This window comes from Salvelinus fontinalis, chromosome 42 (assembly GCF_029448725.1).
Source record: "Salvelinus fontinalis isolate EN_2023a chromosome 42, ASM2944872v1, whole genome shotgun sequence".
NCBI lineage: Eukaryota > Metazoa > Chordata > Actinopteri > Salmoniformes > Salmonidae > Salvelinus > Salvelinus fontinalis.
The window spans coordinates 15375884-15403445 of record NC_074706.1 but is presented as its reverse complement, the minus strand read 5'-3'; the positions used below and the strand labels follow the sequence as shown (position 1 = coordinate 15403445).

At 44.3% G+C, this 27562-nt stretch overlaps 1 protein-coding gene across 2 annotated transcripts; it reads left to right on the top strand.

The window, feature by feature from the left end:
* Positions 1 to 536: 536 nt before the first annotated feature.
* Positions 537 to 27562, top strand: LOC129840920 (SLAM family member 5-like). Of its 2 annotated transcripts, XM_055908956.1 has the most exons (6): positions 537 to 739; positions 21235 to 21549; positions 21755 to 22036; positions 22159 to 22275; positions 22750 to 22820; positions 23362 to 27562. In XM_055908956.1, the coding sequence occupies exons 1-6, from the start codon at positions 670 to 672 to the stop codon at positions 23479 to 23481; spliced, it is 975 nt and encodes a 324-aa protein (XP_055764931.1). In that variant the 5' UTR covers positions 537 to 669; the 3' UTR covers positions 23482 to 27562. The 2 variants fall into 2 exon arrangements, with proteins under 2 accessions (XP_055764931.1, XP_055764932.1); XM_055908957.1 differs by lacking the exon at positions 22750 to 22820.

The following is a 27562-nucleotide window of genomic DNA, read 5'->3' as shown; positions in this document are numbered from 1 at the left end:
CGGAAAGAGCAGGTTTTCCTAATGTTTTGTACGCGTGTATACCATAATAGAACATAGAAGGCTACCGTACAAGATGATGCAAACTATAAACAGTCGACAATGAAATTCTACATTTACTCCACTAGAAGGTGGTCTTTAACAACCTACAGTACAGTACTCTGGTTCATCACTACACAACAAATCTCCTAACCGCTCCCCGTCTCAAGAGCGATGGGTATTATATTCTAATGAGCTGATGGCAATAATGGTTGATATGATTTCTCACACATTCGTCTTCTCCAAGGCCTCCATCTCCACAGGGTGTTGTGATGTTGATGTTGTGATTACTGCTGACAGGGTTGGCAACCAATCTTCTCTCTCTAGTCCCGGAGGGAGAAACAGTCTGGTGATGAGATTGGGGTGTAATCATTAGTCCAAATCAAATCAAATCAAATCCAATTTTATTTGTCACATACACATGGTTAGCACATGTTAATGCGAGTGTAGCGAAATGCTTGTGCTTCTAGTTACGATTAGTGCAAGTGAAACAACAGGTTCTATTGGACAAGTGCAGGGAGGTCCCTCCCTGTTTTGTTTGCTTCTGTTCAAGAAACGGTTTTACAACTGAATACACCCCAGAGGGTCTGGTTGAGTTTATTTTGTCTTCTGAACAGCTCAAGCTTTAGAACAATGAACCATTTGTTTGGATGGAGAAGGCTTGCCAGCCTGACGTTCATGCTGCTATATTTCGACATTGATGGTATGTTTCTTTTGGTACTGATCTGCTGTGTATGTGGGAGATTATAGATAAGTAGCCTAAACTGTATTTGTTTTAAATGTTCAATGTTTTAATTAGTAACTAGGCTAGCAGCCGTAGGCTAGTCTAGCAGCTGTAGTGCATGGGAGCGCAGACCAAATGTGAATTCCCCCAAATTGCATTCCCAACCCCCTTATTAAATATGGTCAAATGTGTAAAGGCTAAATCCTTTAAACAGTGCCACATTTAAAACAGTGTGTCGCCTGTCGCTAAGACTCAAAATAACATTCCTCTCTCTCTAGAGACATATCCTCCTGTATCCTGTCCGAGCGTTTGATAAATATTTACAGTAAGGGATAGATAACGACAGAGAGTAGGTTGTTTAACAGAGCTCGTTCATGGGAAGAAAGAGGTGGAGGCTATAAAAGTTTGCAATCTAAACACCAACTACAGAGTATGCCAATACTTTGATGCATAGGCTAATTTATATGAGAGATTAATGATCTTTTGGAAACGACAGGCTGACAACCTTTAATAATATCTAAGATTGAGACCGAGACTGATTGAGACTAATTTTCATTACTATTTGCATTTTTTCCAACTGACAGAGCTCACAGGCTCACTGTGTTGACTCACAGTGCCTAATGACTGTGGATGTGATAATAAAACACGCACCTTTGTGGTGTTGGGACTTGGGAATTCCCTCGACCATGTTGAATCACTGAAGGGCAATGGACATGGCTTCATCCCCAAAATGAAGAAATCCTGTCATGGATATCAACATGCTAAAAGTCATCAGGTCAAATGAACATTCAAACTCAGTGGTATTTAAGCTACCTTCGAATGGTACATTAGATTGTTCTTCTCTAAACAGGAAATGTTGGTGGTTTCCTGTGATTACGTGGGTAGTGGCTATCTTTCACGTAGACGGATTGAAGAGCGAGAGGCAGGTCGTTGGAACAGGCAATGTACTTTGTTAATAAAAAGGTAATGGTCTGGTCACTGGTTATGCTACTATGCCTCAAGATGAATTTCATAGCGTGGGACAAAAAAAGCTGTGATTTTTGTGTAGAGAATGAAGACATTCAAGAGCAATAAGAGCTACACTACATGGCCATAAGTATGTGGACACGTGCTTGTCGAACATTTCATTCCAAAATCATGTGCATTAATATGGAGTTGGTCCCCCCTTTGCCGCTATAACAGCCTCCACTCTTCTGGGAAGGCTTCCCACTAGATGTTGGAACATTTCTGCGGGGACTTATTTCCATTCAGTCACAAGAGCGTTAGTGAGGTCGGGCACTGATATTGGGCGATTAGGCCTGGATTGCAGTTGGCGTTCCAATTCATCCCAAAGGTGTTCGGTGGTGTTGAGATCAGGGCTCTGTGCAGGCAAGTTCTTCCACACGATCTTGACAAATAATTTCTGTATGGACCTCACTTTGTACACGGGGGGGCATTGTCATGATAAAACAGGAAAGGGCCTTCCCCAAACAGTTGCCACAAAGTTGGAAGTACAGAATTGTCTAGAATTTCATTGTATGCTGTAGTTTAAGATTTCCCTTCTCTGAAACTAAGAACCATGAAAAACAGCGCCAGACCATTATTCTTCCTCCACCAAATGTTACAGTTGGCACTACGCATTCGAGCAGGTAGCGTTCTCCTGGCATCCGTCAAACCCAGATTTGTCTGTCGGACTGCCAGATGGTGAAGCGTGATTCATCACTCCAGAGAATGCGTTTCCACTGCTCCAGAGTCCAATGGAGGCGAGCTTTACACCACTCCAGCCGACGCTTGGCATTGCGCATGGTGAATTTAGGCTTGTGTGCGGGTGCTCAGCCATGGAAACCCATTTCATGAACCTCCCAACAAACAGTTCTTGTGCTGAAGTTGCTTCCAGAGGCAGTTTGGAACTCGGTAGAGAGTGTTGCAGCTGAGGACAGACGATTTTTAGACACTACGCGCTTTAGCACTAGGCAGTCCCGTTCTGTGAGCTTGTGTGGCCTACCACTTCGCGGCTGAGCCTTTGTTGCTCCTAGACGTTTCCACTTCACAATAACAGCACTTACAGTTGACCCGGGGCAGCTCTAGCAGGGCAGACATTTGGCGATCTGACTTGTTGGAAAGGTGGCACCCTATGCCCGTTACACGTTGAATGTCACTGAGCTCTTCAGTTAGGCAATTTTACTGCAAATGTTTGTCTATGGAGATTGTATGGCCGTGTGCTCGATTTTATACACCTGTCAGCAACTGGTGTGGCTGAAATAGCTAAATCGAAGGGGTGCTCACATACTTTTGTATACATAGTGTAATTAGGGGCCTACTTGTACAATAGCCTATTTAAAGTTGTCACAGCGGCGTGTATAAGTGGCAGAGGAAGTCAGGCGCAGGAGAGTCAAAATAGAGTGTAGCATGGAGTACTTTAATAAAAGTCCCAGTAATTAGCTCCATAACACTCACGGAAAAATATCATACAAAATCTGGGTACGAAGACCCATCGCACACCTATACACAAACAGCACAACACTTGACAACGAACAATCTCTGACAAACACATGAAGGGAAACAGAGGGTTAAATACACAACAGGTAATAAATGGGATTGACAACAGGTGTGTGGGAAGACAAGACAAAACCAATGGAAAATGAAAAATGGATCGATGATGGCTAGAAGACCGGTGAAGTCGACCGCCGAACACCGCCCGGACAAGGAGAGGCAACGACTTCGGCAGAAGTCGTGACAGTACCCCCCCCCTGACGCGCGGCTCCAGCAGTGCGTCGACACCGGCCTCGGGGACGACCCGGAGGGCGAGGTGCAGGGCGATCCGGATGGAGGCGGTGGAATTCTTTTAACATGGAAGGATCTAAAACGTCCTCCACCGGAACCCAGCATCTCTCCTCCGGCCCGTACCCCTCCCAGTCCACGAGGTACTGAAGGCCCCTCGCCCGACGTCTCGAATCCAAAATGGATCGAATAGCGTACGCCGGGACCCCCTCGATGTCTAGAGGAGGCGGAGGAACTTCACGCACTTCAGCCTCCTGGAGCGGGCCAGCCACCACCGGCCTGAGGAGAGACACATGGAACGAGGGGTTAATACGGTAATTAATGGGCAGTTGTAATCTATAACATACCTCGTTCACTCTCCTCAGGACTTTAAACGGCCCCACAAACCGCGGACACAGCTTCCGGCAGAGCAGGCGGAGGGGCAGGTTTCGGGTCGAGAGCCAGACCCTGTCCCCTGGTACGAACACCGGGGCCTCACTGCGGCGACGGTCTGCGCCAATTTTCTGGCGCCTTATGGCACGCTGAAGGTGGACGTGGGCTGCCTCCCAAGTTTCCTCAGCGTGCCGAAACCAATTGTCCACCGCAGGAGCTTCGGTCTGACTCTGATGCCAAGGAGCCAGAACCGGCTGATAACCTAATACACATTGAAAAGGGGTGAGGTTAGTGGAGGAGTGACGTAGCGAGTTCTGGGCTATCTCTGCCCAGGGCACGAACTTCGCCCACTCCCCTGGCCGGTCCTGGCAATAGGACCGCAGAAACCTGCCCACATCCTGGTTAACTCTCTCCACCTGCCCATTACTCTCGGGGTGAAAACCTGAGGTAAGACTAACCGAGATCCCCAGACGTTCCATGAACGCCTTCCAGACCCTTGACGTGAACTGGGAACCCCGATCAGACACTATATCCTCAGGCACCCCATAATGCCGGAAAACATGTGTAAACAGAGCCTCCGCAGTTTGTAAGGCCGTAGGGAGACCGGGCAAAGGGATAAGACGACAGGACTTAGAGAACCGATCCACAACGACCAGGATCGTGGTGTAACCCTGTGAAGGTGGAAGATCAGTCACAAAATCCACTGACAGGTGCGACCACGGCCGTTGAGGAACGGGTAAAGGTAAAAGCTTACCTCTAGGCAGGTGTCTAGGAGCCTTGCACTGGGCGCACACCGAACAGGAGGAAACATAAATCCTCACGTCCTTAGCTAAAGTGGGCCACCAGTACCTCCCATCAAGACAGCGCATCGTCCGACCTATCCCAGGATGACCAGAGGAGGGTGATGTGTGAGCCCAATAGATCAATCGGTCACGGACAGCAGACGGAACGTACAGACGACCAGCTGGACACTCAGGAGGAGAGGGCTCTGCACGTGACGCCCGCTCAATGTCCGCGTCCAGCTCCCACACTACTGGCGCCACCAAACACGACTCTGGGAGTATGGGAGTGGGATCCATGGGTCGCTCCTCTGTGTCATACAGCCGAGACAATGCGTCTGCCTTGACGTTCTGGGAGCCTGGTCTGTAAGTAAGCGTAAACACAAAACGAGTGAAAAACATGGCCCACCTTGCCTGGCGAGGATTTAGTCTCTTCGCCTGCCGGATGTACTCCAGATTGCGGTGATCAGTCCAGATGAGAAAAGGGTGATTAGCCCCCTCAAGCCAATGCCTCCACACCTTCAAGGCTTTTACGACAGCTAACAGCTCTCGGTCCCCCACATCATAGTTACGCTCCGCCGGGCTGAGCTTCTTCGAGAAAAAAGCACAGGGGCGAAGCTTCGGTGGCACACCCGAACGCTGAGAGAGCACTGCTCCTATCCCAGCTTCGGATGCGTCCACCTCTACTATGAATGGCAAAGAGGGATCCGGATGAGCCAACACAGGCGCCGAGGTAAACAGAGCCTTCAGTTTACCAAAAGCCCTATTCGCCTCGACCGACCACTGCAAGCGCACCGCTCCCCCCTTTAGCAGTGAGGTAATGGGAGCTGCAACCTGACCAAAACCCCGGATAAATCTCCGGTAGTAATTGGCAAACCCTAAAAAACGCTGCACCTCCTTTACCGTGGTTGGAGTCGGCCAATTACGCACGGCTGTAATGCGGTCGCTCTCCATTTCCACTCCTGAAGTGGAAATCTGATGCCCTAGGAAGGAGATGGATTGTTGGAAGAACAAGCATTTCTCAGCCTTGACATATAAATCATGCTCCAACAGGCGACCAAGCACCCTGCGCACCAAGGACACATGCTCAGCGCGTGTAGCAGAGTATATCAAAATATCATCGATATACACCACTACACCCTGCCCATTCAGGTCCCTGAAGATCTCATCTACAAACGATTGGAAGACTGATGGAGCATTCATCAACCCATATGGCATGACCAGGTACTCATAATGACCTGAGGTGGTGCTAAATGCCGTCTTCCACTCATCACCCTTCCTAATACGCACCAGATTGTACGCACTCCTGAGATCCAATTTTGTGAAGAAGCGGGCCCCGCGCATTGACTCCATTACTGTATTAATCAAAGGTAGCGGGTAACTATATTTTACCGTGATTTTATTAAGGTCTCGATAATCAATGCACGGGCGTAAACCGCCATCCTTCTTCTTCACAAAAAAGAAACTCGAAGAGGCGGGTGAAATGGATGGCTGAATGAACCCCTGACGCAGGGATTCAGAGATATAATTATTCATAGCCACTGTCTCCGCTTGCGACAGAGGATACACATGACTCCTGGGATATGCAGCGTCTACCAGGAGATCTATCGCACAATCCCCCTGTCGATGGGGTGGTAATTGAGTCGCCTTCTTTTTACAGAAGGCGAGTGCCAAATCGGCATATTCTGGGGGAATGCGCACGGTGGAAACCTGGTCTGGACTTTCCACCGTAGTAGCACCAACGGAAACCCCTACACACCTACCTGAGCACTCTCGCGACCACCCCGTGAGAGCCCTCTGTGGCCAAGAAACAGTGGGATTATGAGTAGTTAACCAGGGTAGGCCTAACACCACAGAATACGCAGGGGAATCAATAAGAAAAAGACTAATCTTTTCCTTGTGACCTCCCTGCGTTATCATAGACAAAGGTGCGGTGACCTCCCTGATAAACCCTGACCCTATTGGTCGACTATCTAAAGCATGAATAGGGAAAGGCATATCAACAGAAACAACAGGAATCCCTAAACTATGAGCAAAATTTTTATTAATGAAATTCCCAGCCGCGCCTGAATCTACTAGCGCCTTATACTGGGAATGAAGGGAAAAATCCGGAAAGGTGACAGAGACAAACATAAGTGCAACAGAGGGCTCTGGATGAGTATGGTGCCTACTCACCTGGGGTGATGCCAGAGTGCCCTGCCTGCCTTCTCTATTCCCAGAGGAACCAACCCGACACCGATCAGCAGTGTGATCTCTGCGATCATAGATGGTGCTCGAGCGGGTACCCCCTCCGGTCTCCCGACGCACCGTCCCTCCCAATTCCATTGGTTCGGGAGAGAGGGTGCGGGAGGATGGAACAACCAGACCCCGATCTAGACGTCCACGAGTAGCCAGTATGTTGTCCAGCCTGATGGACATGTCCACCAGCTGGTCGAAGTTAAGGGTGGTGTCTCTACAGGCCAGCTCCCGACGGACGTCCTCACGTAGGCTACAATGGTAATGGTCGATCAGGGCCCTGTCGCTCCATCCAGCGCCGGCAGCCAAGGTCCTAAACTCCAAAGCAAACTCCTGGGCACTCCTCGTCCCCTGCCTCAGATGATAGAGAAGCTCACCCGCCGTTTTTCCTTCGGGAGGATGGTCGAATACTCTCCTGAAATAACGGGTGAACTCCTCAAAATGGTCCAACGCCGCATTCTCCTCTCTACACACAGCGCTGGCCCACTCCCGGGCTCTCCCGGTGAGGCATGAGACGAGGGCGGAACTCTTCTCCCGGTCGGATGGTACTGGGGAGACCGTGGCCAGATATAAGTTCAGTTTAAGGAGGAAACCCTGGCAGCCAGCAGTATCTCCGTTGTAACCCGTGGGTAGGGGTAAACGGATTTTATTACGTTCAGGTGGGGAAAACGCGTTAACGGTAAATCCCAGTTGTGGCAGTGGAGGCGCTGGAGAAACTCCCTGTCTCTCCAAGCGATCCATATTCTGGACAATACGATCCATGATGGCGCTCAAACAGTCAATCTCCTTAGCTTGTTCCATAACGCGCTTTTCCACCTCCATGGCCGTCGTGTCCTCTCCTGCTGACTTCATATATATTGGTCAGAGATTCTGTCACAGCGGCGTGTATAAGTGGCAGAGGAAGTCAGGCGCAGGAGAGTCAAAATAGAGTGTAGCATGGAGTACTTTAATAAAAGTCCCAGTAATTAGCTCCATAACACTCACGGAAAAATATCATACAAAATCTGGGTACGAAGACCCATCGCACACCTATACACAAACAGCACAACACTTGACAACGAACAATCTCTGACAAACACATGAAGGGAAACAGAGGGTTAAATACACAACAGGTAATAAATGGGATTGACAACAGGTGTGTGGGAAGACAAGACAAAACCAATGGAAAATGAAAAATGGATCGATGATGGCTAGAAGACCGGTGAAGTCGACCGCCGAACACCGCCCGGACAAGGAGAGGCAACGACTTCGGCAGAAGTCGTGACAAAAGTTGAATATTAATTCATTGCAGATTGTAAAATAAATGTTTGATGCAACAGCATACTAATCAGCTACCAATTAATGTTGTAGAATATGCAAGGGTATGTATTCATGGATGCAAAGGGAAGACAAGCTTCCTCAAATGAATAACCAAGCATAAAAGAAACAAAATAATATAGGCCTGTCCTTCGTCTCAGTGCCAAACGTCATTGAGAGACAACTTCAGTTGTTGCATCTCGTTATGTCTTTGTCCTCCGGTGGCTAGCTAGCTAAAATCATCCCTTTCCAAAATTAGCCATGGATGTAGATAGGGTGTCACGCCCTGACCATAGAGAGCTGTTTATTCTCTGTGTTGGTTAGGGCGTGACAGTGACTAGGGTGGGTTATCTAGGTGATTATCTATGTTGGCCTGGTATGGTTCCCAATCAGAGGCAGCTGTTTATCGTTGTCTCTGATTGGGGATCATATTTAGGCAGCCATTTCCCCATTGTGCTTTGTGGGATCTTGTCTAGGTATAGTTGCCTGCGAGCACTACATTTGAGCGTTTTTTTTTTTTCCTTTGAGTTTCTCTTCCAAATAAAGAGGATGGAAACATACCACGCTGCATCTTGGTCCACTCATTATAACGATCGTGACATAGGGATTAGGACCTGTTGTTTCACTTAATTCTCAGTACTGGCCAATGATTATAACGGTAATTCTGATGCAACCATAAATTCATACGTTGTGCTCCTTGCCTGAGAGGATGGAAGTTCAACATGTAGCTATCTAGATGTAGTAGGCCTATAGACCTACTATAGGCTAACGTCAATTAGCTGGCCTGGTGCATCGTTTCCAATGAAGGGAAGATAGATTAACCAGCAAGCGTTTTAGCCAGGTAGCCTAGAACAACAAAAACTCAAAGCGTCTAGCCTACTGTATGACAGAGTTATAGACCGTTTACAAAATGGAGAATGGCGGCATTGGCGCTTCTCTACAAGTAAGGTGCGTCAACATGTTTTTTCAACTTGCATGCAAGCACGCACACACACACACACAGAAATCAGTAACATGGACAGCCACATCATATTTAGCTTACGTTGATTGGACTAAATCGTTGTTTTCTATCTTTTAGTTTTCACTGTATTAGACGAAGCATACAGTTGAAGTCTGAAGTTTACATACACTTAGGTTGGAGTCATTAAAACTCATTTTTCAACCTCTCCACAAATGTCTTGATAACAAACTATAGTTTTGGCAAGTCAGTTCAGACATTTGTGCATGACACAAGTTTTTCAAACAATTGTTAACTGACAGATTATTTCACTTATAACTCACTGTATCACAATTCCAGTGAGTCAGAAGTTTACATACACTAAGTTGACTGTGACTTGTGGTAACTCTCTGTAGTTCTAAATCAATAGTTGTTTAGTAGCCCGAAAATGTGGGAAATACTAACTTGCTTGACCTTGCTGTAGGTCATGAACTGTTACATGCAATATGTTTTGTGGACTTCACCAGACAGATATTGCTCTCCGGTTTTGTGATGAAACAAAAGGTGTGGTTGAGTGTATTCTGTTATTATGTCTTATTGTCTCGTCCGTTGGCCTATAGGCCTTGATTCGGTCCTACATAGGACCTTTACTCGGTCCTACATTGGACCTTTACTCGGTCCTACATTGGACCTTTACTCGGTCCTACATTGGACCTTTACTCGGTCCTACATTGGACCTTGATTCGGTCCTACATTGGACCTTGATTCGGTCCTACATAGGACCTTGATTCGGTCCTACATAGGACCTTGATTCGGTCCTACATAGGACCTTGATTCGGTCCTACATAGGACCTTGATTCGGTCCTACATAGGACCTTGATTCGGTCCTACATAGGACCTTGATTCGGTCCTACATAGGACCTTGATTCGGTCATATGTAGCAAAAAAAAAAACATTTTTTTTTTCATTTGATAAAATGAGAGAAACAGAGCTAGAAAATAGTTTATCATACACTGCATACACTGGGGCGGCAGGGTAGCCTAGTGGTTAGAGCGGCGGACCAGCAACCGCAAGGTTGCAAGTTCAAATCCCCAAACTAACAAGGTACAAATCTGTTGTTCTGCCCCTGAACAGGCAGTTCATTAAAAATAAGAATTTGTTCTTAACTGACTTGCCTAGTTAATTAAAGGTAAAATAAAACATTTGAGGAACAATGGGAAAGTAATTCTCTCTCTTTTACAGATGAGCCCTGCATTACATAAATTACAGAAAATACACACAGCAAAAGAAAAATACTAAATACAAGCAGAAAGAAAGAAAGAAAGAAAAACATGGTCATAAAAACAAAAAACAAAGACATTCATCAGTAAAAAGGTCCTGAATCAGCATTCTGAATTGGCCCAGAGGCACCTAAACATGACTTTTCAGAACATTTTGAAGATTGTTCCACAAATAAGGTGCAACAAAGCTAAAAGCTGTTTTAGCTAACGCATTAGAGACCAAAGGAATTTTCAGAGTTAGCCATCCCTGAGACCGGGTGCGGTAACTCGTATGTCTAAAGTTTAGTAATGATGTTAGGTACCGTGGGACTTTTTCTAAAAGTTAATAAATGAAAAACATAGCAATGTGTCAAGCTACGTGATATCAGAGGGCCAACCAACTTTCTGGCAAGGAATGCAGTGTTAACTGCTAAAATTGTTGCCTGTAATAAAGCGCAGTGCGCTATGATGAACTGCGTTTAACGACTTTAATGAAGAAGCAGCTGCGTTGAAATAGATGATGTCGCCATAGTCTAGGACCGATAGGAACGTCGGCTGAATCCTCTGCTTTCTCCTATTTGTTGAGAGGCAGGACCTATTTATATGGAAGAACACTTTTTTATTCTCGGCTTCTTAACGAAATCATCAATAAGCTTTTTAAAAGACCCTTGACGTGTCATTTTGCCTGCACCCTGTTCTAGTACTTAACTTTTGTTACTTTGACACTGTCTGCATCTGGGTCTTCTCCTGAAATGTGATTTCACCTGTGTTTGGGGAGTTTCTTCCTCTCTTCTCTGTAGATCCTCTCAAGCTCTGTCAGGTTGGATGGGGAGCACTCCTGCACAGCTATTTTTAGGTCTCTCCAGAGATGTTCGATCGGGTTCAAGTCTGGGCTCTGGCTGGGCCACTCAAGGACATTCATAGACTTGTCCCGAAGCCACTCCTGCTTTGTCTTTGCTGTGTACTTACAGTCGTTGTCCTGTTGGAAGGTGAACTTTCACCCCAGTCTGAGGTCCTGAGCCCTCTGGAGCAGGTTTTCATGAAGGATCTCTCTGTACTTTGCTCCGTTCATATTTCCCTCGATCCTGACTAGTCTCCCAGTCCCTGCCGCTGAAAAACATCCCCACAGAATGATACTGCCACCACCATGCTTCACCGTAGGGATGGTGCCAGGTTGTCTCCCGATGTGACGCTTGGCATTCAGACAAAATAGTTCAATCATGGTTTCATCAGACCAGAGAATCTTGTTTCTTATGGTCTGGGAGTCTTTAGGTGCCTTTTGGCAAACTCCAAGCGGGCTGTCATGTACCATTTACTGAGGAGTGGCTTCTGTCTGGCCACTCTACCATAAAGGCCTAATTGGTGGTGTGCTGCAGAGATGGCTGTTCTTTTGGAAAGTTCTCCCATCTCCACAGATGAACTCTAGAGCTCTCTCAGAGTAACCATCGGGTTCTTGGTCACCTAGCTGAGGCCCTTCTCCCTCGATTGCTCAGTTTGGCCAGGCAGCCAGCTCTAGGAAGAGTCTTGGTGCTTCCACACTTCTTCCGTTTAAGAATGATGGAGGCCACTGTGTTCTTGGGGACCTTCAATTCTGCAAAAAAGTTTTGGTACCCTTCCCCGGACCTGTGCCTCGACACAATCCTGTCTCTGAGCTCTACGGACAATTCCTTCAACCTCATGGTTTGATTATTGCTCTGACATGCACTATCAACTGTGGACCTTATATTGTCAGGTGTGTGCCTTTCCAAATCATGTCCAATCAACTGAATTTACCACAGGTGGACTCCAATATAGTTGTAGAAACATTTCAAGGATGATCAAAGGAAACAGGATGGACCTGAGCTCAATTTTGAGTTTCATAGCATAGGGTCTGAATACTTATGTAGATAAGGTATTTCTGTTTTTTACTTTTAATAAATGTGCAAAAATGACCACAAACCTGTTTCCACTTTGTCATTATGTGGTATTGTGTGTAGATTGCTTCGGAAATAGTTTTATTTAATCCATTTTAGAATACGGCTGTAACACAACAAAATGTGGAAATAGTCACGGGGTCTGAATACTTTCCGAAGGCACTGTACTTAGTTTTACCTGCATTCAATACTAATTTCAGGTCAATAACGTTTTTCTGTAATACAATGAAGGCAGACTGTAGTTCAGATAGAGCCTGGTCAACCGTGGGGGCAACAACATCCACAACAGTATCATCAGCATACGAGTGCAGGTACATTTATTTTACAGACAAGGCGATTTTGTTAATGTAAACAACAAAAAGTACAGGACCCAAAATCGACCCCTGCAGGACACCTTTCGTAATATCCAGGAAACCTGATTTAACACCATTTGTAGATACACGTTGAGTTATCTGTTAAGTCATTTTTAAAACAGTTACATGCAGCCTAGGCCACTTGAGGACAGCCTTTGAATTAGTAGTGAGTAATCAACAGTATCAAAAGCCTTTGACAGGTCAATGAAGATGTTGCCTATTATCCACACAATTAACCACATCGTTTATGACTAGGGATGCAGCAGAGATGGTGCTTTGACCTGGTCTAAAACCCGACTGATGTGCATTTAGAATACATTTCAAGGATAAGAAAGACCTTAATCAAGGATTCTAATATTTTAGCGAGGCAAGAAAGATTAGTAGTAGGCCGATTTAATTATTTATGTCTTTTGTGAAGGGGGAGTACATGGGCCGCCTTCCAAACCGTGGGGATAGTACCAGATATAATCATCCGGTTAAAAATATGGGTTACTTATTCAGCAATCAGGGGGCAGAGACGTGGAGCAAAAATAGATCAAACATATCAGTCCCAGTGGACATTTTTACATCTTAAGCAAGGCATCTAGCACATCACAGATAGTACATTTGCTGATATGAAAACAAAGATTCACGAGAAGATGACGTGTTAATCATCGAGTCCGCTAGAGGCTGGCAAAGGGAAAAGCAGTTCATTGACTTACCAGGGTTAATTAAACCACAGTTTCTCTCAAATAAAAAGCCTGCCTAGATAAAATGACGATTAAAAGCATCCCTTATCCCCTTCTCAGTTAGGATGCCAGAGTCAGACAGAATTTGCTTAGACAGAGAAGAAGAGGAATTTGTACGCTTTAGTGCATTTACTGTTTTCCAAGATTTTGGAGGATCACCAGCCGAGTCAGAGAGAGAGCTTAAAAAGTAGCTTGATTTAGCTTTCTTAATCGATATAGTAGATATGTTTCTCAATGGTCTAGAAAATTTCCAGTCCGCTCCAGTGCCAGTTTGCTTGCTTTGGACCAGGCCTGATTTTTCATCTGATTGAGCGTGTTTATCTGCCAGGAAAAACATATGGAGGAGACATTTTTACAGGAGACAGTGGCTAAATCAGAGTAGAACATGTCATGTAAAAACCCCATGAGGAGAGAACATTTAAAAATATATCTTCTTCATTAAACGAGGATTAGTCATTTGCTGTTTCGTATCTCTAATGCATACTATGTGACATGATCACATTGTCGTGGAAATTACCACCAGGGACGCCTGAAGTCAATCTTAAATGAATCATTCTTTATTACCAGCGCGGTGGAGAGGTTCCAACCAACTCAATACACCAAGTACACATATCGATCAGGAGCTCCCAACTGGGTTTTACATTCTAAGGGATCTGTAGACTCAGAGGTGACTAAAATCTGTCAATGCTTAACCATTGTTTACATAGCTATTACCACAAGCGGCTTGCGGCGGCTGTCCCTGAGACTCGTCAAAAACACCAAACCTGTAGGCATTCTAAACTTGTCCAACACAAAACAACCTTCAGTTCTCACTCAAAGCTCTTATCCTTTAATACACCGAGGGGCTGTCATCCCTCCTGCCATTGAAATGGGTGGGAGTAAAGTATTATCTGGCCTCACGAAAGACAGTGGGCCTGTGTGTTAGTATAATGCAAACAATGCATGTTCCATCCCACCTAGAAATCCTATTGACTTTCACAGGGAAGAGAGAACACGGGGTTGTAACAGTTTCACACCGACGCTGATAAGAATGAGATTGGGGCAAGGTTAGCCCCAGATACATTCCAGTGGCTCTCCTCTCATTTCAGGGCATCGCTCTGTCACTCCTTCGCGCCTTTCCAAATCATAATTAGAACCCAATCAATGAATTATCCAACCCAAATTTAGAAGAATCACTCGAAGACCCTCAACTTAGCACACCGACACTTGCAGAATGTACATTTATGTTGACATACAGTGTATTCATCTTATATTTCTAGCATTAACTTCTTTCGGCCCCCATTTGTGGTAATGACAGACTGGTATCTCAATGCATTCTTAGTCAAAATTACTATAACATCTGCAGTATGCAGACCTCCACAATCAACCCGATATCCCAAATAAACAATTTGACAAACCTAAATCAATTACAGGCACGGTTTACGACCTCCCTCCTTCACGCCACTCATCCTTCTGGCGTGTCTTAATTTCCTTCTTCAGATAGCTTTACAATTCGTCTTCCCAATGGCACATATGTTCAAAGTGGATGGCCCTTGATAATGTCCCAATTTCAATATCTGGGGAATGATCCGATTTTCCCAGCAGACGAATCTCTCACCTGAGCCGCCACCATCCTTTACGCTCCATTATGTCAATTTTTCCGACCAGTACACCAGAAGCATGAGAGAAGTTTGGACAGGATCTCTCTCCATGCTCACTCCACGTGGACTCATGTCGCACTCCTGAGAGAAAAGGCAGTTGATAGCCTCAACTGGCTGGTGTGTGCAGGTTGCTGGCTTGGACTCAGGTTTCAGGTGGTGAGGATCATGGTGAACTCCATTATCGCCATTGCTTCAGCCAGTTAGAGGGGGTGAGATTCATACTGTTCTCGGCCAAATGATCCCTTCCATGCATCTAGATACCATCTGTTGTCACCTTCGCAATCACCTCGACAGAGGACAAACCAGGACAACAGTTTAGTTTAGGGCATTTCTGATTCAGGAAATCCAGACAAACTATTCACTAAATGACAAATTATTCACTGTATGACAAATTATTACTAATACCAAAATTGGTCATACAAAAGTCTAAGACAAATGTCAAAGAGAATAGCAACACACAGTTGAAACCATCCCCCTCCAAATTGGCTTATACTCCCCTATCATCTTGTCAACCTCACTGCAGAGATACAGGGTGAGGGAGATGAAGTCAAATCCTTAGGGAGAAATTCCAGCCATCCAGCAGACCCAATCTGGTGAGATTTTGTATTGAAGCAAGACAAAAACAAATAAACAACCCAACAACAGAAATACACTTCTTCATATAAAACTAGAGGTGAGGAAAACTGCATTCAACACCATAGTGCTCTCAAAGCTCATCACTAAGCTAAGGACCCTGGGACCAAACACCTCCCTCTGCAACTGGATCCTTGGCTTCCTGACAGGCTTCCCCCAGGTGGTAAGGGTAGGTAACAACACATCCGCCACACTGGGGCCCCTCATGGGTGCATGCTCAGTCCCCTCCAGTACTCCCTGTTACCCATGACTGCATGGCCAAGCACAACACCATCATTAAGTTTGCCGATGACACAACAGTGGTAGTCCTGATCACCGACAACGATGAGACAGCCTATAGGGAGGAGGTCAGAGACCTGGCAGTGTGGTGCCAGGACAACAACCTCTCCCTCAATGTGATCAAGACAAAGGAGATGATTGTGGACTACAGGAAAAGGAGGACTAAGCATGCCCCCATTCTCATCGACGGGGCTGTAGTGGAGCAGGTTGAGATGCTCAGTCTCCGACCGCAAGACACTACAGAGGGTAGTGCATATGGCCCAGTACATCACTGGAGCCAAGCTTTCTTCCATCCAGGGCCTCTATACCAGGTAGTGTCAGAGGAAGGCGCTAAACATTCAGCCACCCTAGTCATAGACTGTTCTCTCTGCTACAGCACAGCAAGCGGTACCGAAGGGCCAAGTCTAGTTCCAAAAGGCTTCTTCTAGCCCCAAGCCATAAGACTCCTGAACCCCTCCCCCCCCCCCCAACCCCCTCTTTTACACTGCTGCTATTCTCTGTTTATTATCTATGCATAGTCAATTTACCTCTACTTACATGTACATATTACCTCGACTAACCTGTGCCCCGCACATTGACTCTGTACTGGTACCCCCTGTTTATAACCTCGCTACTGTTATTTTATTGTTGCTCTTTAATTATTTACTATTTTTATTTTTTATTTTTTTATTCGGTTTATTTTAGTAAATACTTTGTTACTTTATTTTTTATAGCTTATGGTTTATTCGCCGTTAGTCAGCACCTCAGCATCAATTAATTTTCTCTGGGTGTGCGCCAGCTCGTGTTTTTTATTCAAGTAAATACTTTCTGAACATTTATTTTTCTTAAAACTGCATTGTTGATTAAGGGCTTGTAAGTAAGCATTTCACTTTAAGGTCTACACCTGTTGTATTTGGCGCATGTGACAATTTTTTTTAATTTGTTTTGGTAGGGGCTGGAGATGTCTGTGTCTGGATCAGCTGAGATGAGATTGGCCTCCTCTCTCTCCTTGGAGATGCGGGGAGGTTCACATGTCAGTGGTGAGAGATGCTGACATTTGGTAGTGAGGAGCAGCTCCATGGTGATTTATTGGTAGACATGTTGGATAATGTGCCAGGGAAGATCTTTCCTTGGTAGAAGGGTGGATATAATCACGTTTCTCCTTGGGAACAAGGTGTGTGCTTTCTCTGCCACCTTTCTCACTTCCTCAGCCACTCTTTCACCTTTTTTTGCGCAGGTCATTTGTCCCAGTATGTATGACAAGGTTGTCAGGATTTTCCAGCTTGACTTGATAGAGCAGTTGTAGTGCACTGTCAGTTGTGGCACACCAGCATTGTTCCCCAGATACCAGATGGCTAAGTCTCCTATCTTCCAGATACTTCCTATCAGAGTCCATCAGAACTGGAGTTTTGGGAGGTATCCTGGGTTGAATTGGATCCTGTCCTCGGGAGGTGTTCGGCTGAACATGGTCAGACTGCTGGGAGGTTGGTGAGGCAGGGTAGGGTGTGGCAGACTGAGAGGTTGGCAGGTCGAGGTGGACCCGAAGAGGCTGAGGGGCTTGTGAGGCAGATGGGGTAAAGGCTGCACTGGGCTCAGGGGTATCGTGGCTTCTACCTGGCTGATGGGCTGCTCTGTTCGTGGAGTAGTCATCCGCTGCTGACGGAGGGCATCAATGTCACTCTCTCTCTGCTGCCGCGCCACCTCTACCACACACAGCTCCTCTTGGAGGGCATCAATGTCGCTCTCTCTCTGCTGCCGCGCCACCTCTACCCCACACAGCTCCTCTTGGAGGGCATCAATGTCGCTCTCTCTCTGCTGCCGCGCCACCTCTACCACACACAGCTCCTCTTGGAGGGCATCAATGTCGCTCTCTCTCTGCTGCCGCGCCACCTCTACCACACACAGCTCCTCTTGGAGGGCATCAATGTCGCTCTCTCTCTGCTGCCGCGCCACCTCTACCACACACAGCTCCTCTTGGAGGGCATCAATGTCGCTCTCTCTCTGCTGCCGCGCCACCTCTACCACGCACAGCTCCTCTTGGAGGGCATCAATGTCGCTCTCTCTCTGCTGCCGCGCCACCTCTACCACGCACAGCTCCTCTTGGAGGGCATCATTGTCGCTCTCTCTCTGCTGCCGCGCCACCTCTACCACACACAGCTCCTCTTGGAGGGCATCATTGTCACTCTCTCTCTGCTGCCGCGCCACCTCTACCACGCACAGCTCCTCTTGGAGGGCATCATTGTCACTCTCTCTCTGCTGCCGCGCCACCTCTACCACGCACAGCTCCTCTTGGAGGGCATCATTGTCACTCTCTCTCTGCTGCCGCGCCACCTCTACCACGCACAGCTCCTCTTGGAGGGCATCAATGTCACTCTCTCTCTGCTGCCGCGCCACCTCTACCACGCACAGCTCCTCTTGGAGGGCATCAATGTCACTCTCTCTCTGCTGCCGCGCCACCTCTACCCCACACAGCTCCTCTTGGAGGGCGGCAATGGACTGTGTCATTTGTTCAGTCTTCTGTCCAATGCTTTGTTGTAATTATTGTCAGTTTTACTGTTACAGCTGCCAACTGCAGAAGGCCGGAGATTGTGTAGGCTGGAGGCTAGCTCCCTTGTGCTGAAGAACATGCAGCACTAGGGATGCTATTACCACAATGTTCATCGTCTCATCACCGATTTGCATAGTTACTTTGCTTAGAGGGTGTGAAAACAATGAGAGTCACGAGTAGACCTTTAGCGTTACTGACCACTATTCTGTTCGCTGCAGTGAAAAGTATTAATTGCAGTGCAAACATATTTCACCACATAGGCCTGCATGTGAGACGGGACTCCTGTATGCAGGGAAGACTGTGCGGGGCTGCTTCTCAGTGTGGTCAAACCACTAACATGACAGAAAAAGGCCGGAAACACGATGTGACAGACTGAGGAAAGGAGTCTGTGTTCACAAGCAGAGACACGGTCACATATTAATATGATTTGAACAGGAGGATGACTGCCCGCTGGCCCCTGGTCTTCTTCCATAACATCATTGATGTGTCCTCATACAATGCCTTCGTGATATGGAACAAGATCAACCCTACCTGGATAGGTGATGAGCAGAACAAGAGGAGGGTGTTCATGGAGCAGTTGGGAAAGGCACTTGTAACCCCACACATTCAAAGAAGGGAGCGCCTCCCCCACACAGCAGCCTTTGCAGCGCTTGTGAAAGCTGTTCAGGGGGCTGAATATTGTCCTGATCCTCCTGAGGCTAAAGCTGGGGAAGGCAAGACGAGGAGATGCCAATTTGCCCCCCCACCAAAAAGGACTGTAAAACAAATACTATGTGCTGCACATGTGAGAAATTCATCTGCAAAGTCCATGCACACACACTTTCATACTGTCCTACATGTGCTAATTAGAATTGATTGATTTATGTTCAAGTTTTTGTTTTGTATTATTTTATTGTTGTTGTTTATACACCTTGTGGGTGGGGGCAATGGTTAGAAAAAATGGGAGTAGACTACTATTTTGTAGTTGAATTCCTCATTGTACAGTATGTAAGAATATATCACTGTGTTGCCAAAAAAGTTCAAGATTGTTATTGTTTCCCTTCAATAAAATGCTTTCAAAACTACTTTCTGCATGTTTCTGCTACTATCTTAGGCTATACAAGTGCTATCTCTCGCTAAAATCTATGTTACACCTATGCAGTACCTTTAGCAATAATAATAATAATAAACCTCTACTTTTGTAAAGAAAACAACTATGTGTTGTGTGTTGTAATAAAAACGAGTGTGTCAACTGATTAAATTGAGTATTTCTACATTGTGAATAGGGAAAACTCAGATATTCATAAAGTTTGTCATGAATGACAGGTTGTTTCTTCATGCAAAATAGATTTGGGGTTTAAAATTCAATTAAGCTGCTTTATTTTAGGGGTTTAGTGAAGGCGGATAATTTTTCACCCTTAAGACAAGGGGAGTATACGGAATGTTAAGACTAAACAAGAGTTAATTAAGTAGGGTTTTTTTTGGGGGGGGGGGGGGCTGTACTTTACATTACTATTTATCTTTTTGACAACTTTTACTTTTATTCCACTACATTCCTAAAGAAAATAATACTTTTTACTCCATACATTTTTCCTGACACCCAAAAGTCCTCATTACATTTTGAATACTTAGCAGAAATTGTCCAATTCACACACTTATTAAGAGAACATGCCTGGTCATCCCTACTGCCTCTGATCTGGCGGACTCACTAAACACAAATGCTTAGTTTGTAAATTATGTGTGAGTGTTGGAGTGTGCCCCTGGCTATCCGTAAATTTGAAAAAAACAAGACAACCGTGCCATCTAGTTTTAAATTATTTATACTTTTACTTTTGACGCTTAAGTATATTTTAGCAATTACATGTATTTTTTATACTTAAGTTGATTTAAAACCAAGTACTTTTAGACTTTTACTCTAGTAGTATTTCACTGGGTGACTTTCACTTTTACTTGAGTCATTTTTAATTAAGGTATCTTTGCTTTTACTCAAGTATGACAATTGGCTACTTTTCCCACCTCTGATTATTGATATACATAACTTCTGTTTAGAAGATATTATATTTGAGTAATTTAGCAGACACTTTTCAACAGTTTACAGCTGCTTATAATCAGAATGTTTCTGCAGTGTCCATATGTACAGAATTGCTCCCTCTTCCCTACTGCTAGTAGGACAACCATCATGCCCCTCATCTCTTTTTCTGTATTGTCAACACAAAACCTTGTTTCAACAACACATAGAGGACTATTGTAGGAGGTAGCCTGTCATGCTGCAATGTTCCTCTGACCTTGAAATTCAAAGAATACAATCTAGGCTATTTAAGAGGCTGCCGTGGGAAATTATGTTGGGGGGTAATGAAATATCTCTGTAAAGTCATGTGCTTTTTCAGTGATATCCTTCATTTATTTTGGAGAAAAAACAACAGTCAATTGGGGAAGAACTTCCCTCACTCAGAGAATCCATTTCCATGTGAACTTAATTTCTGACAGAATATTCAAATACTAGTCCTAACAATTATGTCCTGACCCCAACCATCACATTAGGCCTGTAAATAACTAAGAAGGGCTGTGATGACTACATTGCAGACTTGCAGCAAAAGATTTAGTAATGATTGTATGTCAGTGTCATCTTCAGTGCAGTCTGGCATCAGATCGCAATATCACATGCATGCAGTTACTGACATGTTAAACACTTATCCAGGTATTCTGAGATTTAGTGTGCGACTGTTTTACAGACCTCCTGGAATACTGCTATTGTGTTGATATTGAGTCTCTCTCTGTCCACAGTACTCTGTGCTTCCCAACCAACAGTCCAGTCTGAGACTCGGCGGGTAAAAGGCGTCGTGGGGCAGTCTCTCTCTTTTCCAGAGAGGGTGAACAAGTCTGGCAATTTACTTCACGAAGACCTTGGCAGTATTGCAAATGTGTACCCTGGTAAAGAAGGCAAAATCACCCTCGAGAAGAGATTTGAAAATCGTATTTACTTGAACAGTGTTACGAGATACTTCACTCTGTCAGACCTCAAGATAGACGATGCTGGGGTTTATACTGTGGAGGATACAGATGGAGGGGGGAAAAACAGATTTGAGCTCACTGTATACAGTAAGTGTGTGTGTGTGTGTGTGTGTGTGTGTGTGTGTGTGTGTGTGTGTGTGTGTGTGTGTGTGTGTGTGTGTGTGTGTGTGTGTGTGTGTGTGTGTGTGTGTGTGTGTGTGTGTGTGTGTGTGTGTGTGTGTGTGTGTGTGTGTTGTATATTACAAAAACATTATAGGTTCCAATTCCAATTTATTCATAATTTTCCTTCCAGATGTTGTTTCCAAACCTCAGGTGACATGGTGTGACAGCAGCTCCTGTCGTGCGGTGTGTTCTGTGGACAACGGAAAAGAGGTGACCTTGACCTCGTACAGAGGAGAGGAAAAACTAAACCAGACCAGCAGTCCTGATCTCACCACCGATCTCTCTCTCCGTTTGGAGGTAGAGGGAAAGAACTACAACTCCACCTACAGCTGTGTGGCTACTAACCCTATCAGCAATGAGACAGTTCCTGTCCCAAAATGTTGCAGCAAAGATGGTCATCCTAATGATGCAGGTAAGAGCAATTTTGAATTAAAGCCATCCAGAAAAGAGAAATGACCAAGTGAAAGTGAAGTGTAGTTGAGCTCATTCAAAACATATTTTACAAAAATGATTTCCTTGTGTCATTTATTTCAGACAGTGGTGAGAGGGGTCGGGGTATTCTTATTATTGCTGTAATCTGCGTTTCGGTTGCCTTGGGGATGGTTGGACTTGCAATCTATCTAAAGAAGAGGAGAAATGGACAACCAAAAGGCATGTATTTATCTTTTGGAGGTGTGAGGTCACCCCCCAAAGTCAAAGCATGCTTATCCTTTTTCCATGTATTTTTTTATTTAATTTTTTTATAATCAATGGTAGTGTTTTGGAAAAGGTAGGAAGTGTTTGCTTGACAACAGGATGCAGGTCAAATAAAGTGGCACATCTTCCACACTTCCTCTGCTTGTTCAGACAGTGTCACTATTCCAGACTTCTCTAAATGTTGAAAAAGCAGAAGGCGCGCGCACGCACACACAAACACACACACTCTCTCTCTGACAATGATTACCTGAATAGCTTAGCTTTTCTGACACCAAAAAGACTGCACGCACAGAGACTGGTACCCATAGTATCAAATGAGTCCTGAGTGTTTACAGAACCTGTCCTGGGCGGTGAGCATCTGTATGACTCTGTCAGTTAGTCACACCTCACCTTAGGCCAATATTTACTTTCCTTTATTTCTCTTCATAGATTCATCTCAAAAAGTGCAAGTTGACATTATGTACACAACGATAACTCCTAAAAAACAAGCAGATAATCAGGTTAGTAAAAATGCTACAGGCTGATAGACAAGACAGCAGCCCTCATGGTGACAGCTGTAGGCTTTAGCTCTGTGCCAGTGGGTTAAGGAGGTCTTGAGTGTCACAGACCACATGAGTGTGATACGCAGCCTGATGTCATTGCAACCAGTTTTGCCCACAATGAGAAGCCACACAGAACAAATGGTATATAGTAATGCCTTTGATATACACATAGTCTTTCTCAGTATTTGCAAAGTCTGTGGGCTTTTTATAGCTTGCCCACGTGGTTCCTCCCACTAGCTTTAGGAATGGTCCTAGGTGTGTTGTGTTGACTGTTGAGTTACCTACTGCAGAACAAAGAGGATAGACAAGAGAGCATGTCCTGTTTCTAATAAAGCATAAGATCATTGTTTTGGTTTGTTACTTTCCTACCCTTTTAATCTCCCCTTTCTCTGCCCTGTCCCTCTCTGTCCTTCCCTCCCTCCCTCCCACTCCCTTTCCCTGTCTTTCCCTGTCCCTCTCCATCCCGCCCTCCCCTACCTACCTCCCACTCCCTGCCTAGGAGGAGGGAACAGGTGTACCAGAACTGGATTCACTTAGAGACAAACCAAAATTGATATCAGTTTATGATACACTCCAATCACATCGCATGGCTGCCAGCGGTGATGTTGACACAGCATGAAGAAGCAAAGGAAGTTGCTGAGATGCCAACATGATAATTCACATCCTGGAGAGGACGGCATATCTTAAAGAGGATGTTGAAACAAAATGAAAGTTAAAAAAAATATTCACCCAGAAAACCTTTTAGAGGCACAGTTGTTATGGGAGAAAATTCCCCTGAAACTTTTGCACTAATGTTATAATTTCAGGCTTTCTTTGTAGGTCATTCTCAAAGACCTTCTGCCAAACAGGGGTCTTGATGACATTCACTGGTATGGACCAATTCAATAACTATGCATTGAGTTAGTAGCAGGATCTGTATACTCCTTCTTTTCAAGTGCCTTTTGTTCCAAATCCCAATTTACAGGTTAAAACAAATGGAACCAGTCTTTTAATCCAATTCCCTAGTGTGTTTGCTATGCTACTGCTGGGCCAAAGCTTATTTTCAGTACATACTGTTCTGTTGTTTAAATGTAGGCCCCTCTACTGTATCGTTTTATAGCTGGTTACGGTTTAGCTTGCCAGAGGATAGCAGCTGTGTACGTATTATAAAAAGAGCAGGCGTTTGAGATAAAGCCACTTACTCCTTAGAAGCAATGGCTGTTAGGCTGCTTTAGAAAAACAAAAAGGTCCATAGATGTTTTTTTTTTCCTTTCATCATGTATGTTGTATTGAAACACTTCTGAGGATAGATCTTGATTTGCCGTTTGATCTTCAGTGACATTTTCCTCTTCTTAGCGTTTTTCACAAGATGTAGGTCTGGGCTGAATTGTAACTCTTAATTAGCTCATTTTGTTTATTATGATGGACCATCTGTTGGTTATCCCTATCTCTGTGTTTTACATTTTTTTTATATAACCTTTAGGGATAAAAAAAAGATATATAGGACAAAACACACATCATGACAAGAGAGACCTAAGACGACAACATAGCATGGCAGCAACACATGACAACACAGCATAGTAGCAACACCACATGACAACAACATGGTAGCAACACAACGTGGCAGCAGCACAACATGGTAGCAGCACAAAACAGGGTACAAACATTATTGTTTGTACTGCTAGCTGTAGCGAACTGAAAAGTGATGGGGATGTGTGTGCTTTGGGGACATTTAACAGAATGTGACTGGCAGAACGGGTGGTATGTGGAGGATTACAATTGGCTCATTCATCCCCCTCCTCTCCCCTGTAACTATTCCCCAGGTCGTTGCTGCAAATGAGAACGTGTTCTCAGTCAACTTACCTGGTAAAATAACGGTAAAATAAAATAAAAATAAAAAATAAAAAAAATGAGGGCTGCAGTAGATATCTCAGATAGGGGGGAAGTGAGGCCTAAGAGTGTTTTATAAATAAGCACCCGTCTTGCGACGGGTGTACAGAGAGATGTGACCAGTTTACAGAAGAGTATAGAGTGCAGTGATGTGTCCTATAAGGAACATTGGTGGCAAATCTGATGGCCGATGGTAAAGAACATCAAGCCGCTCGAGAGCACCCTTACCTGCCGATCTATAAATTACGTCTCCGTAATCTAGCATGGGTAGGATGGTAATCTTAATCAGGGTTAGTTTGGCAGCTGGGGTGAAAGAGGAGCGATTACGATAGAGGAAACCAAGTCTAAATTTAACCTTAGCCTGCAGCTTTGATATCTGCTGAGAGAAGGACAGTATACCGTCTAGCCATACTCCCAAGGACTTGTATGAGGAGACTACCTCAAGCTCTTAACCCTCAGAGGTAGTAATCACACCTGTGGGGAGAGGGGCATTCTTCTTACCAAACCACATGGTCTTTGTTTTGGAAGTGTTCAGAACAAGGTTAAGTGTAGAGAAATATGGAACGCCATTTGGATCTTTACGTATCAAAAAGATACATGTCAAGTAACACTATTTGACGCGTCAAATAAGCTTTTAATTTGACACGTCAAATAACACAATTCTATTATAGAATGTTGTGTGTGATGAATTTGAACGTGCAAGCCAAGCGCCACCACTACTATCAGTAGCATTGTCAAAGCTTCACAAAAAGTCTGCAAACAAGCACACACTGGCCACGAACAATGTGTTTACAATACCGCGTTGGTAATAAGGCATTATTTGTTCGACCGCAACTTCTTTGGTATCTAACCCTAACCCAATACAACTTGTCGTTTTGCTGTGTTTTTGGGGAAGAACATTGTTTGCATCAAATCCATCAGCTAGCTAACTTTTTTACAACCAGCATTGTCCAGAGCTTGGGGAAGGGCAGGTGTGCGAGACAACTTTGCCAGCATCATAGCGATACGTATCGATTAATCGTTGTGACATATTAAATACGAGGGATAGTGTAATCAATGTGTAATAACTAAGTAAAAAATGTATGAACGCGTTCAATTATTAGGTGACGTGCAGTCATATTCAGGTCCCGATTGGTCAACAAGCTTATTTGACACGTCAAATAGTGTTATTTGACGTGTATATATTTTTTGGACGACAGACAGTGGCGGAGACAGCAAATGTTCTGACTTTATATCCTTCTATCAGAGCATTTTGTGATCCACCTACATTAGTGCAACTTTTGTATGGATCTGTGCCTGCAAAGATTACTGTGACCCAGAAATATCAAATCTGGTCGATACCATAGTGAGTCGTTGCACTGTAGGCCACTTCCTTTTTATGCCACTCAATTTCTGAGTAGTTGCTGAGACTGAATATGAAGATCTAATTCACTTTTCACTGTTTTAAAATAACCCCATGACTTATTCAAACTGATAAAAATAAACGTGTTGTGCTGAGCTTCAATACATTAAGTCAAAGGCTTACCCATACCTTTCATTTAAAGTCATACATTGTGTATACTTCCTGATGTTTAACAGTCATTAATACATCAATACCCATGCTTGCAATATATACATGTTTTACATACCCTGTCGCAACCCAAAATACGATTACTCTATTCTCCCTTTATGTTTTTGTTGTCGTTTAAATCTTTGTAAACAAAGTATGTATTGCTTCAGAATACCCGCGTAAACTGTCACTCCTTGAAGCCAAAGCTGCCTATGAGTTTGAGAGGGGAAACATTTCTCCAGAAACACAACTTCAGATTGTGGTTTTAATGTAAGCCTACTTCTCGGGTCAAATAGGAGGGATCACTATAATTGTTTGGTGGATTCTCTATTTTAGTGACTTTAAGTGTGTGTGACCTTTTGTCATGTCACTTTGCATGCCAGGCAGCTGTACATTTATAAACAATAATGACTGGTAACAGTGATTTACTCATTTGTGTTTAAAAATCCTATACACTTTCAAGCATTGTTTAGAGAAAACGTTGGCCTTTCCTTCCAATCCTTTCTCGCCATCTAGTGGTTGAATGTTTTTATATTACAGTATAAAAACATTGGGTATATTGTGTAAGTGTAGCGTAAATCATGTGCAATCAAAATGTTATCTAACCTTTCTATGCTTTGGACTGTGATCACACATGTCTGTGCCATTGTGCCATTTATTGTAACGTTATTGTGAGTAACAATTAAAACACTTGGGAAATATGCCATGGCGATGCTATTTTTATTGTTTATATCACATTTGGTAGGAAAACATGAGAGCCTCATTGATCATTCTGTGTAGCCTATGTGTGTTCATCTTACCATTGTTATATTACTGTGTTTTTGATTTTGTATTATAGATATGTTGTGATAGAGTATAATAATAGGTTGAGTTATGTACTGTTTTATTTTGTATGTAATTGCGTAATCGTGATTGGACCCCAGGAAGAATAGCCAATGGGTGTCACGTTCCTGACCTTATTTCCTTTGTTTAGTCTGTGTTTAGTTGGTCAGGACGTGAGCTGGGTGGGCATTCTATGTTTTGTGTTTCTATGTTGGGTTTGTTGTTTGGCCTAACATGGTTCTCAATCAGAGGCAGGTCTTTGTCATTGTCTCTGATTGGGAACCATATTAAGGTAGCCTGTTTGCACTGTTGGTTTGTGGGTGATTGTTTTCTGTCTTTGTGTTCTGCACCAGATAGGACTGTTTTCGGTTTTCACATTTGTTGTTTTGTAGCTTGTAGTGTTCACGTTATTATTCTTTATTAAACATGTTGAACACTATATTAAACATGTTGAACACAC

Excerpts from the sequence above, each read along its gene's own strand:
- LOC129840920 (XM_055908956.1), top strand. The coding sequence starts at position 670 with ATGAACCATTTGTTTGGATGGAGAAGGCTTGCCAGCCTGACGTTCATG. Across the intron at positions 740-21,234 it reads GCTATATTTCGACATTGATG|TACTCTGTGCTTCCCAACCA; the intron begins GTATGTTTCTTT and ends CTCTGTCCACAG. Across the intron at positions 21,550-21,754 it reads ATTTGAGCTCACTGTATACA|ATGTTGTTTCCAAACCTCAG; the intron begins GTAAGTGTGTGT and ends TTTTCCTTCCAG.